Source organism: Lagopus leucura, unplaced genomic scaffold, assembly GCF_019238085.1.
Source record: "Lagopus leucura isolate 7727_CA_CO unplaced genomic scaffold, USGS_WTPT01 Super-Scaffold_1, whole genome shotgun sequence".
Taxonomy (NCBI): Eukaryota; Metazoa; Chordata; class Aves; order Galliformes; family Phasianidae; genus Lagopus; species Lagopus leucura.
In genome coordinates, this window is record NW_024962250.1 from 31,702,896 (window position 1) to 31,720,130 (window position 17,235).

At 37.7% G+C, this 17,235-nt stretch overlaps 1 protein-coding gene across 2 annotated transcripts in view; it reads left to right on the top strand.

The window, feature by feature from the left end:
• The first annotated feature begins 1,195 nt into the window (after nt 1-1,195).
• The window catches only part of WDR25 (WD repeat domain 25), a 56,887-nt gene continuing 40,847 nt past the window's right edge, over nt 1,196-17,235 (top strand). The window contains exons 1-2 of one of the 2 annotated variants that reach the window (XM_042869683.1): nt 1,196-1,484; nt 3,410-4,177. In XM_042869683.1, coding sequence (XP_042725617.1) covers nt 3,467-4,177 — 711 coding nt within the window. In that variant the 5' untranslated portion in view covers nt 1,196-1,484; nt 3,410-3,466. The remainder of the gene's footprint in view (nt 1,485-3,409; nt 4,178-17,235) is intronic. The other variant, XM_042869687.1, reaches the window with a different exon arrangement.

Below are 17,235 nucleotides of genomic sequence, written 5' to 3' on the forward strand. Positions count from 1 at the left end.
TTATTTTATTTTATTTTATTTTATTTTATTTTATTTTATTTTATTTTTAACTTGGAAATCCTGTCTTAGAGGGCTGCAGCTCCTCTCCTCTAAGGAAGCTTGAGGGATTGGGTTTCTTCAGTCTGAAGAAGAGAAGGCCCTGGGGAGACCTCACTGTGGCTTTCCAGTTCTTAAAAGGAGCTTTTAAACAGGAGGGAAATCAACTTTTTACACTGGTTGATAGTGATAGGGTAATGGGAAATCTCCCCTAAAAGAGGGGAGACTTAGGTTAGATGTTAGGGAGAATTTTTTCACTGAGAGAATGGTGATGCTGTAGAGCTGCTGCCCAAAGAGATGGAGGTGCCCACGGCCAGGCTGGATAGGGCACTGGGCAGCCTGACCTGGTGGGGGGCAGCCAGCTCATAGCAGGGAGTTGAAACTGGATGGGCTTTTAAGGTTTCTTACTACCCAAACCATTCTGTGATTCTAAATACAAGGAAATGTCCAGATGAAGTTTAACAAAAGCAAGTGTAGAGTCTTGCATCTAGGGAGGAATAATTGCATGCACCGGTACAGGCTGGGGGATGAGCTGCTGGACAGGAGTTCTGCGGAGAGGGACCTGGGTGTCCTGGTGGATGACAGGTTGGCCATGAGCCAGCAGTGTGCCCTTGTGGCCAAGAGGGCCAATGGCATCCTGGGATGCATTAAAAAGAGCGTGGCCAGCAGGTCGAGGGAGGTGATCCTCCCCCTCTACTCTGCCCTGGTAAGGCCTCATCTGGAGTACTGCGTCCAGTTCTGGGCTCCCCACTACAAAAAAGACAGGGATCTCTTGGAAAGAGTCCAGCGGAGGGCCACGAAGATGGTGAAGGGCCTGGAGCATCTCCCCTATGAGGAAAGGCTGAGTGAACTGGGTCTGTTCAGCCTTGAGAAAAGAAGACTGAGAGGGGACCTGATCCAGGTCTACAAATATCTAAGGTGTGGGGGGCAGAGTGGCGAGGCCAGACTGTTTTCAGCAGTGTATGGAGACAGGACAAGGGGAAACGGCCAGAAACTGCAGCATAGGAAGTTCTGCACAGATGTGCTCAAGAACTTCTTTACGGTGAGGGTGACGGAGCACTGGAACAGGCTGCCCAGGGGGGTTGTGGAGTCTCCTTCTCTGGGATATTCAAGACCCGCCTGGACACCTTCTTGTGTGACCTGGTGTAGGGAACCTGCTTTGGCAGGGGGGTTGGACTCGATGATCTCTGGAGGTCCCTTCCAACCCCTACAATTCTGTGATTTTGTGATTCCTGTAGTTGCCTCAGAACCTCAGCTTAATGGTGTTTTTTTGTTGTTGTTGTTGTCCTTTGTTGGTTTTGTTTGTTTAAATAAAGTGAAAGCCTAATCCACTCTACTTGTGTATCTTCTTTTATAGCTTTGAGGCAGAGGTCATCTTCTCGCTGCGTTTGCTCTGTAAAAGCCCGGAATCCTGGTGGGAGCCTGTTTGCAACTTTGCAATACAAAAAGTAACTGCTTAGTGTAACTGTTGCAAAATGCAGTCCTTTAATGTAACTATTTATTTAATGGCAGGTTTGGAATGAAGGTGTCTTACTGTTTTCAAACGAGTCCTCTAGAGGGGGATCTTGATGCTTTTATAAACTAAAATGTTGGTCATACTGTTTCAGTTAAGCACCTTGATCATTTGAGAGGAATTGGATACTTATTTTATATATAGAAATATATACAATGATATATATGTATGCCTTAATAGGAACGTGTTTTCTGGATGTTGCTTGTAAGTGTTACAGAATGCAGACCATAGCCTGTGGTTAATTCTTTAAGTTAATGGAAGCATGCTTGTTTTAGTTTGAAAAGTTAAATGAGGAATTCTTACAAGTTCCAGTGTACTACTGCAGCAGTATTTGTAGGACTCTCATTTGTGGCATCAGCTCTGCAAATGCTTTTGTAGATGCTGGTGTTCAGACAGCATTGCATTCTCATTATAATCAAGGAGCTTTTGAGGATAGCCTCTTGTCTGAAAGCAAAGTGTTGTAGGCTAAATAGTTGTAGCATGATGAGCAGTAATGTCTAAATAAGAAAACAAAGCAGAGATAGTGTGTCACTTCATTAATCTTAGCAATTGGAAGATAACACTACTTTTGATTGTAAAGACTAGAGTTTTGAAGATTACTTTTTGTGGAAACGTCAGTTGTTTGAATGCAGTTAAATCTATACTCCATGTGCACCACTGAAATTTTTGGGAATAGGTTTTTTGGGATTGTTACAATGTTAAATTATTCAGCTTGTTATATATGTGGTCTCAGTGTGGGAATTCTTTTCATAGAAGCTTTGGAAAAAGTTTGTTCCACAGTAAGCGGAGATATTCATGCTTTTACTCTCTGTAAGTAAAAGCAAACACTGAGTTTCATGTAGCTTCTGGCATGTGTCTTATGTAAAACTACAGGCTGTGTGGAACTTACAAATTCTCAGCTACAAAACAGCCTTTTCCAACATAGTCACCACCATTAGCTACACATTTTTGCCAGCTGTGAGCAAGAGCCTGCATGCTGCACAGTTAAAATCTGCGCCAGTGGAGGTCACTGTCACTGCCTCCACTGCTGAAATGCATCACCCAGCACCTCACTGTGCTCAATCCACTGTTTCGTCTCCTTAAACATTCAGCGAGCATCAGTGAGTATCAGTGGGTGCCATTTTATCCTCTTGAAAGGATTCGATGATGCACCTTTGCTTCATACACACTTTCACGTCAAATGCCATTGTGTCAGACTGCTCCTCTGCTGCCATCTGTTGCACAGCAACAAAATGCAGTGGGATATTGGTGGGAAGGTTAAGCCTCTGCTGCCAGCATCCAACTCTCATGTTATGGACCAATATAATATGGCATTACTTTTAGAGCAGTCTGCATTTTATTTTTGTTGCCAATTGAATCCCTTCACACATAACAACACAGATGAATTGAAAGAAATAAATACTGTTAGTCTCATTCCAAAGTACTTGTATTCATATTCTTATAAATGAATATCCTAAAATGCTGCATAGTTACATTAGCCTTTGGTTTGTGTGCAAGGGGGAGGGAATGCTATTGCAAGCAAGGGGAGAGTGATTTGCTGTAGTTTGTTTTTCTTTCCATACTCATTTTCATAGTTTTGTCTCATACAAATGTATCTCTGCAAAGCATAAAAAATGTATGCAAAGTGCTTGGAGGCACATTATCAGAGAATCACAGAATTGTAGGGGTTGGAAGGGACCTTCAGGGATCATCGTGTCCAACCCCCATGTTGCATAATTGAATGTACATATGTGCTATAATAGAAAAATAAATTCCAGGAATAAACAGGAATTAAACAGTTAAGGATTTTAAGAACTTAAGTTATTGAAACTGTAGGATCCATAATGAATTGTGCTCTGAATGGTCAATTCTTTGTTGTAGATCATCATTTGGAGGATTCCAGCACGAGATTTCTGGAGTTTGCTGTATCCAGCCATAATGAGTTCCTCACTGGTTGCTTATGATGATTCAGACCCTGAGGCAGAAACTGAAAAAGCTGATGATCTCAGTACCAGCAGACAAGCAAGCCTTCCGAGTTCTTCTGCAAATCCTGTTCAGCACTTTGCACCTGGTATTTTGAGTACAAAATCTACATATGAAACGCAGCTTACTGAGAACACTGGCAATTTTGACATGAGCGTTGTTTGTGAAGATCCCCCTGAGCATTATGCACTGAGTAATAACAGTGATTTGACATCTTATTGTAGGAGAGCGTCCTCTAGTCCTACTGCATTATGTATGTCCTACAAAAACTATGAACAGACATTGAGCTCTTCAAGAAACTCTGGAAATGGTGCTTCTCAGAAGAGAACACATGAAGATAGTCCAACTGCCCCAAAAGGAATCAGACCGTATATCCCTAAAAGGTTACGTCAAGAAAATTCCAGTGCCTGTGAAAAAAAGGAGTCTGATCAAAGCGAGAGCGCCAGTTGTGATGTGAAGCTAGATATATCAGGAGAGCAGACAGTGAGAAAGATATCTGAATTAATTAAGTCATATTTAGGATCCAGATATAAATTAACTGAAGTTCCAAAAAGCTTAATATTTCATATGTCTAAACACAGCGGCCCTGTTAATGCAATCCAGTGGTGTACTGTACGAGAACAAAGTCATATGCTTCTCTCCGCTTCTATGGATAAAACAATAAAGGTAATGTAAAGCAAGATGCTTTTTGAAGTTATCAGCAGGCTTGAAAATACTGTATTAAGTAATGGTTTTCTGGGAATAATGTTTGCTCATGTGTGTGGCAGTTATAACGTGTTCAGAGTGGGAGGAGATGCTTTTCAGTATCAGGCATAAGTGACTGCTACTACAGGTACTCTCCTGGGTCTTATATATATGTGTCCTACTGTAGTCTGAGGAGGCTTTTCACTCTAAGTTTCTTTCATTTTTGAATATTTAATACTTAGTGTATTTTCCTTCTAACTTTTATGACTTTGATTTCAATTCTTAGTTCGCTTAGTCAATATAGTAAGTCTTACTTTTCCTTTCATAATCATAGAATATCCTGAGTTGGAATGGACCTGTAAGGAGTCCTACTGCTGGTTCCACAAAGGACCACACAGAGTCCAAGCCCTATGTCTGAGAGCATTGCCCAAATGCTTCCTGAACTGTGGCAACTCAGGGCACAACTGTGGCCCCAGCAGAGCCTGTTCTGTGCTCACCACCCTCTGGTGAAGAAGTTTTTCCTAACACCGAACCTGACCCTCCCCTCTCACATCTCTATGCTACTCCCTGAAACTTTTTTTCTCAAATTCAGGGGTTTTAAATAAATCTTAGTAAGTAAAGAAGGTGAAGAACAGCTTTTGTATCAGCATATTTCTAAAATGAGAGGAAATAACTCTAAAATTTAGTTTAAATTCCGATTTCATGTTAGGGTGCATTTCCTTCTACTCCTTTCCCCAAAATTCTCACTAAAATTGAGTTTTCTTTGCTTTTTCACTGTTTTATTTGTGGTAGATAATTTAGTGTCATTTAGCTTGACTTTTATGTACGTATATATATATTTATAGGATTGTTTGTTTTCTTTTTCGTTCCCCTGACTTTGCCATGGGGGCATGTGAAGAAGATGCTGATCTCATATCTTTGAAGCAGTGGTGTTCTGCAGTCTCAGACACAGCTCTAGTTTTTTTTTTTTTTCCTCCATGTCTACTAAAGCATTGGTTTTCACAGAAAAGAAAAAAAACCCAGGTCTTTTAGCATGAATAAAGCTTCCACCTTTCCACTTTTTGCGACTTTAACCTGTCAGACTATCCAAGTTCAAATACTCCGAGCATTTTTGTACATCTTTTTCATTGAGGCAAAATAGGAAAAATAAAGGTAATTTTTCTTCTAACAGATCTTGCTTAAAGTACTGAATAATTTAAATCTTGTTTGCTGTCTGATGAACAGCATTAAAAGGAAAATACTAAGATATACAAAAAGTGCTGATGTTTTTTTTTTCTTTTGGTAAGCAGCAATGTATATTTGTGTTGTACAAAATTGTATCTGCCTTTGACTTAAGTATGTCTGAATTTGACTTTGTCTTAAACTGTCCTACCACTTATTTAGTATTTGTTTACTGCCCCTGAGCCTCATTATAGTGTTGAGTGAATGTAATTGTGGATGTACTGAACTTGGTAAAACAATCTTAAAAAAAAAAAAAAAAAAAAAAAAAAAAAGTTGTCATTGCTATGTAGAATTATTAAACAATAATAGCCTGTTGGTTTTCTTCTAATTAGGTAGAAGGGCTGGTGCTACCAACCTTGACTGGAAGCAAAAGTTAAAATTAAAAGTAAAGCTGATTGTCAAAGGAATGGATTTGCTGTATGTGCCCTGAACCATGGGAATTCAGTTTACATGGAGTGTGTTAATATTGGCAACACTTCAGGCTATAGGAGTGTAGAACATTACTTAAGTGACAGCGTAGCTGTTATGAAGCCTATTAAAATGCACTTCAGTATTTTGAAAGGTAGTCTGCAGAGGAATGTCTGGAAATGATTTTTATTGGGTGTTTTTTTTGTTTTTGTTTTTTTCCTTAATGAGTTTGAAGGCTGTTGGTATGAGCTGTAGTGTCTTTACCTTTCAAGCCAGTAGAGGGCACAGTCAGATTAAGCATTGTCTTGATGTTATGCAGCTAATCTCTCTAACTTTCTAGGGTCATGAGCCCACAAATCTCTAAGGACTACAACAGTAATAATTTCTCTTCTGGGAATTTTTTGGCTCTCCACCACTGCCTGGAGTTGTCTATTTACTGATGTAAGCATAAAACAAACAATTGAAAGCAGATGTAGATGTACCTTTTTTTTCTTTCCCAATCCTGTACCTTCCTTCAGCTTTTCCTTTGCTGTTTTCTTCCAAAAACACCTGCTTAGAATTTATAGTTGAAATCCAGGCAGCAGAAGCTCGTTCCTCTTTCTTTTTAATGGGAATATTCATGGTAACAGACATTCAGGATATCTGCAGTATTTACTTTGAGCATCTGATTTGGGTAAGACTCAAAACACAGTTAGAAGCCTAAAATCTCTGTATAATCCAGAGCCACAAAACTATGCACGTTCAGTTTATCATGAATACTTACAAATGAATATTTTTATGTAAATTTCTTTGATTCAGTTCTTCAATCTATGCAGCAAGATATGTATTGTTTGAAGGTATCACCCCGGTATCAGTGGAGATTTCTCAGAGCTGAGAGTTCTGTCTTGCAGATCAAACTGCTATTGCAGGGCAGTTTTTTAATTTTGATTAAATCAGAAGATCTGCAGCCATTTGCATTTTTTCTTTAATTTAGCCAAGCCATTATGCATCTTTTTTGTTCTTCTAAGTATTTCCCCCTTAAATGTTTTATCACAAACTAAGAATTTCCTTTTTGGGAAAGGATTTTTTTTTTTTTTTTAATGAAGAAAAAAGAAATACTTGGAATTAGTTGCCTCAAGTTAGAAATCTCAGTCTCTTTATTCCAATCTAAACAATCATAAATAAATCATCATTGTATGTTTTATATTCCGTACCACACAAGAATTTATCTCAAATATATATTTGTGGTTCAATAAGGCCAAGTGCAGGGTGTTGCACTTGAGTTGGGGCAATCCTGGGTATTTATACAAACTAGGGGAAGATCTTGATAGCAGCCCTGTGAAGAAGGAATTGGGGGTCTGGCTGGACGAGAAGCTGGACATGAGCCAGCAGTGTGCACTTGCAGCCTGGAAGGCCAACTGTGTTCTGGGCTGCATTAAAAAAGGGGATTTTTTCACAGAAGGGGTGGTGATGCACTGGAACAGGTTGCCCAAGGAGGGTGTGGATGCTCCATCCCTGGAGGCATTCAAGGCCAGGCTGGATGTGGCTCTGGGCAGCCTGGTCTGCTGGTTGGCGACCCTGCACATAACAGGGGGGTTGAAACTTGATTGTGGTCCTTTTCAACCTAGGCCATTCTATGATATCTGAAGTTTACCTGAAACTGGGGAAGATAAGTTGTCTTATTTTGTTCTCCTGCTTTAACCGGTATGCGCTTTGCCATCTTCTTTATGAATCACTTTAAGTCATACTAGAATGTTTGTGAAAAATGAGTTGATGTTCTCAGTCTCTGTTGACTGAAGAAAATAAGCTAGTGTTGGGAAAGATAATCTGAAGCTGTTTCTGTAAATTCTTAGTATTTAGGAAGGAATGCACATTTTCAAAGGCTTCTATATTTTTTCATTAAAAGTATTTTTAATTAAGGATTTTTGTGTATGTGTGTGTTTGTCTATGGATGCATATAAAACAAACAAAACAGTTATCAACTGGTGCTGTTGGAAAAAATCACATATCATCTCTGGGGCGTAATACTCCTGAGTAACACTTCTACCAGCAGATGGGGCTCTGCAGCATCTTAGAAAGGGATGGCAACTAAATTATTCTTTTAATGAATCATATATTAGTATTAAATCGATATTTCCTCCATTTTGTGTGTTGAAAGACATTAAATCTAAAGTTTATGGCTGTGTTGCAACCCATGTCAGAAGATTTCATGGAAACTTGAAAGTGAGATAGAAATTTATGGGGAAGATTTGTGTATTGCAGATTAATTACCCAGAGTAGTTCTTCCAACTTGGAAGACTTTGTAGCAGTATGGATTGAAGAAGGAGGAGTTTAAAAATAAAACAAAAACAAACAAACAAACAAAAACTCTCGAATTTATACTTCGGCAGTGGTCTTTTGCCCTCAGTTTTCTCTGAATTTTGAGCTTCCTTTATACTGAGGAAGCAATTGCCAGCTAGGTGCTTGTAGCAAGCAAAAGAGGCAGCAAACCTGATTCAGATTAGGGAAAGTGCTATTTGGAGCTCTTAGTGTGGCAGTGCTCTTCACTAATGCATTGTAACTGTATTTTCAGTGGCTTCCATTTCTAGTTTAAGTACCTGCAGGCTTATCTCAATCTTAGTTCAAACTGATTCCAACCTGTTTTCATGGGATAACACTTTTTCCTCTATACCTGCTTTTTCAGTAGCTGCTATAACTGAATTTTAGAATGCTCCTGCCACTTTTGGTTTTGTGCATTTAGACACAGAAATAGTGATTATGATTTTAATTTTGGCTGAAAAGTTTTGTATAGATTTTAAGACTGAACACAGCTATCAGAGGTACCTAATTTTTATAGTGTTACAGTACATTCTGGAAACCAGACCTTGTTTCTGCTTTAGAAGTCCAAATATGGAATTTTGGATCCTATGTTATCATTTAATATTTGTTTTAAGTAGCAGAGTAGGTAAAAAGTTGTATCATGAAGGATATGTTTACCAATTTACTGTGTTGATCTTGTTATATCTTTTATTTGTAAAACCAAATAATTGCAATAGAGCCCCGGAGATGTACATGTTTTCAGTAGTTAGTGGTGCTGGTCTTTGTTTTTTAATAATTGTTCATAGCAAGAATAATGATGTGGATGGCTTTTTTAAAAAATACATATTTTAAAAGATACCATCTTTATACAATAATGTTTGTATGAACTTTCAGTTGTGTGTCTTATTTTCTATTTGAAATGTTGGCATCTCTGTGAAATATTTCCTCGTTTTCAGTATGTTCATGTTGCATAAAGGAGCAGGATCAAGGAAAGAAAAACTTTGACTCTTTAGCATATGAAATCTATGCTAGTAGAAGATTAATGGGATGACTTGTAACACATTGGAAGTTTTTGTTACGCTTTTTGTTTTCCACTTGCCTAGTTGTACTCCAGCTTAGCTGAATGACAGCTGAACCTATGGAAGGAAAGTGAGCTTTTAAGATTGGTTTAACATTGTCAGCTTTTTCAGAGATGTTAGATACTTCTGGTTGAGATTGAGGATCTGTCTAGCACAATGGTCAGTCTCTAGTGGATTGCATAAGTAGATGCCAAGAGAAAGTGAGCATGACAAAGATTTATGGTGCCGTAATGTCCTCCTCTGGCCTATGCTTGTTTGAAAGTCAGGGGATTTGTGAGCTCCAAAGCAGTTCATCTTTGTAACTGACTCAATAGATCTCTGCTGGATACTTCTCTGGTCTTATGAGACTATTTTGTCTCCAGGCGTTAGCTCCAGGGTGTTATATTACTTATTCTGGACAAATCTAGTCTATGGGTTTTGCTTCCCAAGTGTGTCAAATAGTACAAGAAATGCTTTTTTTTCCTTTTCTTTCTTTTTTTTTTTTTTTTCCTTCCTAGATTTTCAAAACCTTCATTTCTTCATTTGTTGTTATGTGTTCTGCAAGAGAAATGACATAGTAGGATGTCTGAGGAATTTGTTATTCTTAGTTCTGCTGCATTGGACGGAGAGCAAGGGAAAACAATAGCTTCTTTTCATCCATAACATTGATGGTAGCAATAGAGACTTCCTAGACATTACTGCTACTCTGCGTCAGAGTAACAAGTTCTAACATTTGTTTTCAAGCATTCTGCTAGCAATTCATTAGAAAGAGCCATTATAGATAGTATTCTACAACTTTGTTCCATTACTTGTGTGTCTATTTGTATGGAACTGAATTCAGGCTGCCAGCTTGCTTCCTTTAAGCTCACGGGTAGCTGTCTCCACTAAGCTAGACTCAAACTATTTAATGAGCAGTATGAGCTATGGCACTGCTAGTACCCCCAGCATTTTGTTTCTTAGATCTCTGACAATGTTCCTTTAACTGTTGCTGATGCAGAAGATGAGTATTTGGGAAGCCTGTGCATTCTACTTTAAATGAAAAACTTTCAAAGTGACTTATTCAATGTTAGGACACTTGTAATGCTAGGGCACTTCTTGCTAATAGCAAGAAGTTCTTCCCATTATTTTGAAAGTGGCAAGGAGCTTCATTTTGGTCACTGTGCTGTGACTAACGGAGCATGTGGAAAATAGAATTATCATTCTCTTGTTGAAGATGCTATTGTTGATGAACCTACTAAATAGGCTATTCAGAAATATTGAAGCTGTTTTCTCTTAATGGTGCCTCGTTGCCTCATCTATTTATAACTTTTTTTTTAAGGAATTTGGGCTCTCTGAGTATTAGGATGGACACATGCTTGTTTGATTTATGTGTGGATGTAGAGTAATGCTTACTGAGTGCTGAAAGTGCTTCTCTGTATATCGCATCTCTTTATAACCAAATTATTTCATTTTATTGTTGCCCATAATACCTATTTCATAGTGAAAGAAACATTGTGCAGGAAGTAGTGCATCTGACCATCAGCGAAAGCTCCTGACTATTTCTGTCAAGATGATAATACAGGTCAGGAGGTGATAGCCAGCTCTTACACAACTGTTCTGCAAAAGCCATTAATACAAGTTGGCTAAAAACAACTCCTGAAGGTGGTGGATTTTGGCCTCTTCATCACAAAAATTTGGCTAGGGCTTGTTCTACATGTTGGTGTGTTAATACCTAGATGAGTTTAAAGATTGCTGTTACACGGAGATTTATTTTTTAATTATTTTCTTGCTTCCAGCAATGTTGTTGTCAAGGAAACAGAAATCCTTGTAATGCCTTTGTTCACTTTCTCAGAATCCACAGCTGGAGATGACTTATATTTTTATATTTTTTTTATTGTGCTCTCAGTAGTTGACACACTCTCATGCCTTAAAGGATTTTTCAAAGGAGTATGTTTCTTTGAGTATAAATAGCAGCATCCTGTTCTCTCCACTGCTTGATAGGCCATTGTATTCTATCCTCAGTTAAAGAAAATTAAATGCAATGCTCAGTTGGATGGAAATTCATCTTAATACTTGTGTGAGAAAAAGTATTAAAAAGGCAAAAAAATCGGTGAAGCTCAGCTTCTGGGTTAGATTTCCTGTTCTGTAAGGGCATCAGTTTTACTTCATAATTCTGGAAACATTTCCAAGTGTGGTCTCAGTAAGGAATACTAGAGCAGTATCTAGTGCTGAGATTTTTTGAAGATGTTATCTGTGAAGAAGTGGAGCAGGGGAAGAGAGATATGTCATGGTATGGCTAATATGCATGTGTTTCCAAAATAAGTGGGAATTACTTAGAGAAAAGTTCAGGAAAAAGAAGTTCTGAAAACAGTGGAACTGATGGAGACTGGCTGTATCTTCAGGCTGGCTGTGGACTGTCTTTAACTCTTCCATCCTTCAGGGCTCCTGCAGTGCTTTTCCCTCTGTTTAGCTTGATTAAATCTTGAGGGAGAATAGAGTCCCTCCAAATTCTCTGTGAAATTTGCTTGAGATTGAGCCACAGGTGCAACGTGACCACATAAAGAAACACAGGAAGTGTGGCTTTTGTGACTAGTTTTTTGCAGCCCTTTTTTTCTGCAGAGATCCAAACAGATGGAATGAATGGAGTGTTGGATATTTGAATGATTATGTGGAAGGATTCTATTTCTTTATATGGAATGAATTTTTGTCACTTTTATTATTAGTTCAAAAAAAAAAAAAAATCAAGTATATAAGGTACTTCTCTGACTTTTTCTTAGAAATCTGACTGTTGTGAATTGCTGAGTTTGGTACCTATTTTCTACTAAGAGCTCTTCCAAATATTCAAAAACTGTCTTTTACGTGGCCTTTAGCAGACTAATAAGCAAACTTGTCATTCCTCCAGCACAGCAAACCCTTTAGCAGAGGGAAACTCAGTGCCAGAGATGTCAATGGAGCAGTGTCCTAATGAAGCTTAACTGATAATGTCACAAATTAAACCCTCCAATTACATGCAGGGTCTCTGTGGACAGCTTCTATATGGAGCAGAACATTGCCTGAGGTGGGAGAAGCATATGGTGGTGTTATCCCCATCTAGATGCTTCATTCCTGGTTAAAAATAAAAATAAAAAAATTGTGATTTTTGGAGCTTGGAAAAAACAGAGAGAATAGTTCTATGTTCTCATGTTACTTTAATACATTGTGGGAGTATCAGTTTTGTCACCAGTTGAGAAATTCCAAATGTGTTTGCTGTTTAAAAATATAAGTAACACCAGTGTAAACTTGTTTCTTTTCTAGAAGTCTATCTTTATAGCTGCATTTTCCATACTGCTATATATATACTTTAAAAAAAAATCTGTACAAAAGTCCACGACATCTTGTGATAAGTATCTTTACCTCTCGTGGTCTGTCAGTGTTGTCAAGGAAACAAATCTTTGAGAAGCTTTGCTCTGCTTTTTCAGGTTCTACAAAGAGATTACTTGTGTTGGATTCATCCAGCACCAGAAGTAGAAACAATTTGCCTGAAGTTTCTCTTACTTTCAGTATGTTTGTGTCCTTGCTTTTTTTTAAAAGCAGACTTTATTTTTAGCATATTTTATTTTAGCATATTTTAGCATTTTTAGATCATAATATTGGTAAATGTACCGAAGGTTGTTGACTTTTAATCTTTAGGTGAAACCTGGTGGAACTTTAACGACATTGTTATATATTTTTGCTATAAATAATGTGTTAGTTATAGATTCCCTTTAAATCAAAGGGATAAGAAATATAATAAAAACTTTATTCTCTGAAGAACTTGCTTCACTGATATGGAACTTGTGATGTGCCATTTTCCATTCCAGCAATAGTAATCCTACATCTTCAAGGAAAAGTGCACTTTGTGGGTATTCTGGGAGTCTTTGATTTGTCTTCTAGTATATGCACGCTGGGATGTGCATTTTTATTTCATTTTTATTTTTTAAATTTAAATCCAACTGCAGATTTGTCTTCTATGACTTATCTTAAATGGAATTGTATGTAGGTTGCTCTGAAAGTAATGCCTCCTATTTATTTCCATGGAAACAACAACAGAGAAGTACAGCAACACTATTTGATAGACCAAATTCTTAGCTTCAAAATGCTGTTTTTCAGCACAGTCACCACTATTAGCTATATTAACTATGCATCTTTGCCAGCGATGAACTGTAGCCATGCTCATAAAAATCTTCAACTGCTGTCACCACTACTGGAATGCACCTCCCACCTCCTCACTGTGCTCACATCACTGTTTGGTCTCCATGAACTTTTAGCCAGCACTAATGACTGTCAATGGGTGCCATTATTTCTGCAATTAGGAATTCAGTGACACACTTTCAGAGCTCCCCACAGATGCTTCTACCTTTCTTAAATGTTTAAATTGGCTAAGGGCTTAAAGATTCCAGGTGGGAGGGAATGACAGATAGTATATACTGCTAATGTTAAATGCATACCAGAGGTGTAGCACCTTGCTGCATAAAGTAAGATTTCTCTAATTCATCCTATTTAGGCTTGGTACCTACTTCCAGATAATTATTTCCTCTCTTCATTAATTTTTCTTATTCAGAACATTTTAATTAGTGGCAAGAATGTAACTTTTGCCACGTGAGCAGGATCTCTTCATCAATGGAAAACTTTAGTTTGGTGCTGGAAAAATGGGGTGTTGCAGACTTGCAGTCATTGGTGTTGGTGACTGATTATTGCAGTTTCTAAATATGCTATATCTATAATTGTGCAAGGGCTGCTCAGGGAAAAAAATTATTTGTAACTACAAACAGGTGAAGCTGTAAGGATGTTATAGTCCTACAACTTAATTATCTTGTATGCAGGTAATTCAAGAAGGGCCTTTGAAAGTTTCACTTCCTTTCTTGTAAGTATTTCTAATAGCTTTTTGTCAGCATTTGAATTTAAGAAGCCTACATTTTTTAACAAGGTTTTCATATCTGCAAGGTGAAATAAGAGGCTAATGTCAGTGCAAGATATGAATTACTTTAGAGAGGCATCAGTGCCACTAGGTGGTGTGCATTACGAGTTTCTACATTTCCAGTGACTTATATCCCTGCTTGCTTTTTTTTTTTTTTCCCCCACTTTCTTTCTATGACTGCCAGTCTTCCTAGTCAAACCTTGATGTTTTCTTGTCTGTTCTTGGTAACATTCCTCACCTTTCACTGACATGTGTTTCCTCTTTTTCTTTCTGGAGCTTCTGCCTGCTTCCTATCCAAACTCTGTGCTTGTGGTACCAGCTTTGTCAGCTGTGAGGCTTTTAAGTAATTACAAAAGGAATCAGTTGTGCATGCATCTCATTTTACTCTTTCCATTTGCATTTAGTAAATCTGAGGGTGAGCAGGACTTGTTATTCATAGCAGCTGGCTTTCTCTTTGAAGTTAAAGCTGAGAAACACACCTTCACCAGGTGTTGCATATTCAAACCTCACTTATCCAAGTATTGTAGTGCTGCTCTGTTGGAAGAAGACCACATTCTCCCTCTCCACGTTGTTGAAATGAGAGTTCTCATATACTGAGAAGGTGAGACAGCTGGTTTTCTTTGTTAAAGCTTGGCAGATGAGTTAAAGTCAACTATGTACTTTACAGTGCAAAACATTTAATTAATTTAGGAAATTAAGTCTTAATCTGCTAGTATTGTAATATTACTAGCTATGAGTGTCCTCAATGCTAGTGAAATGCATAGCTGCTTTACAGTATTAAGAACTTATTTTTGAAATTAAATACTTTATTGTGAGTATGTTTAAGACTGCATTTTGTCCCTGATTTCAGTGGGCTAAGAATTGTCTGCATTTTCTGTAGAGTAGTGTTTTTCATGTTTTTTTCTTTTTTTCTCCCAATTACTAATGTTCTCAATGGCCTTGGAAATAATAATTTAGTTTATGTTACTGAGAAGATGAGTAGTTAAACAAAAAATGTTACTTGCTAAGCCAACTGATGTATGAATGGAAGACTCATTGGAGTCCAGACTTTCAGGTGTCTGTTTTCAATCATTAGCTGTATACCTACCCTTGTATTTGGACGTTACTTCAAATCAGTGTGAGAAATAAGGACATCAAACTCTTAAGAGAGCCAATCAGTTAATACTGCGGATGATACAGAATATGCTAATAAATTGGGATTAAGTTATTTCTTGCAGATAGAGATCTGCACTCAGATACAATTCTACCATTATTTGTAGAACTTTTGTAGCAATGTTACTGTGTGCTATTGAAGGAAAACTGCTAACAGTGTGCATGCTTACAGTGCATCTGGCAGCACTATGCAGTAGAAGAGCTGCCAGCGATTTGATGGTTAGGTTTGGCAGAGCTTGTCCGGAGCCGTGGTTCTTGCTGTGTTATACTCTCCCAGTGAATAATGTGCAAGAATGAGACAGCTAAAACTGCTTCTTTTGGTTTACTGTGTTTGTGCTTTTTTTGTTTTCTTGAGTGAGTTTGTGGTTATTTGATTATGTTGATGTATATATGCACATAAAAAGCTCTAAAGCATATGGATGGCCTTTGGTGATTCACAATGTTGTATTTAAAAACAGTATGCTAATATACAGTACAGTCTAAATAGAAGTGTTTTGAAGTTGGTATTTACTGTTTAATTGTAGCTTAATGTAAAAACAAAAACCAAACAACACCCCATAAAAAATTGGTCAATATCAGTTTTCTCCCTATTTTCAGAAATAGCTCATAGGTCAACAGCATATAGATATGCAGTCCTTCAAAAGCTGCGAATGTAGCTGTAAAACCATACTTATTATCTGAGTAGAGCGTCATTTCTTCCTCTAGTGATGGATATTCAAAATCTACAGGGTGCAGGTAAGTCTTTGAATGTATCCATCCAGTCCTTAATTACCCTGTAGGGATCAAGGAGGCTTACAACAACTTGTCTCTTGAAGCGCTGGGAGAATGAAATTGAGGTGTTTTAACGCTTGGGATGAATCTTCACTTTTAATAGAGCATAAGTGTGTGAGACTTGGAAGTGATCAATGCTAATGAACGTGATATATGAAAGTGAAGAGAAAATCAGATTATTTAATAAATGGCTATAATAATTTAGCTAATCATCTCCTAGGGAGTTGTAATACATCTACTCTTCTCCTGATGTTCTCCTTCACCCGCTGGCAAGTTACTAAGTGTTTTGGGGCACAAATATTAACTGCTATTGACCACTACTCTATGACTGTGCTTTTAGGTATTTTGAATTTATTAATATCACTCTTACTATGCACTATACAATTACACTGTGAAGTTGATGAGAAACTGCCAAATTCATGCCATGTTATTCTTCCTCTGTATTAGCAGAACAATAGAAAATGTTGTGTTTTAAAGTAATTTATAATAGCTTCTTGTCATTATATATTATTTTCCCTTGAGTTACTTAAATTATGTGTAGCAAATTGGTCTGCTTTAACCGTGTCACCCCAAATATACCTAATACTGTATATAAAGCAGGTAATTTCTCTGAAGGGATTTATTTTTTTCTTTCTGAGACGATTAGTATTTGTGATGTACAGCTATGGGCGGGAATTTACATGGTTTGCTGTAGTTGGCTTATCCTTCTGCTAAAATGTGTCTTCCTTTTCACATTGTACAATGCCTAACTATGCCATTCTAAAAAGCAATTCCAACCTTTGGAGAATACCCAGCTTCTTTGCTGGGGGCTAAAATTGCAGTAGCTTGCTGGACATGTAGCATAGCAGTTGGCCTTCAGTTAACACCTGCTTGGCTGACCTGACTTGCTTTAGGCTTGCCGTTTATTTGTAATGTCAGCGCAACATAGACTCCTGCTGCCCGTTTTATTCTGTTGACCACTTTACATTGGAACAGAAGAGGTTCACATGAAACTTTCCAAATTTCATCAGTATTTCACTGTGTTTGTACATAGTATGGACTTTTCTTGCCCTTCTATATTCTCAGTCTTACTCCGCTGTATTTCTGTTTTAGATAAATCTATAAATCTGGGTAGGTTTTTCTTTTTTTTTTTTTTTTTTTTTTCCTAATACATGCTTCGAGCTCTCTATGAAGAACTGAAGTTATGGTTTGATAATTTGGCTGATGATCACCTTTATTAGAACTTGTAAGGCAGTGCG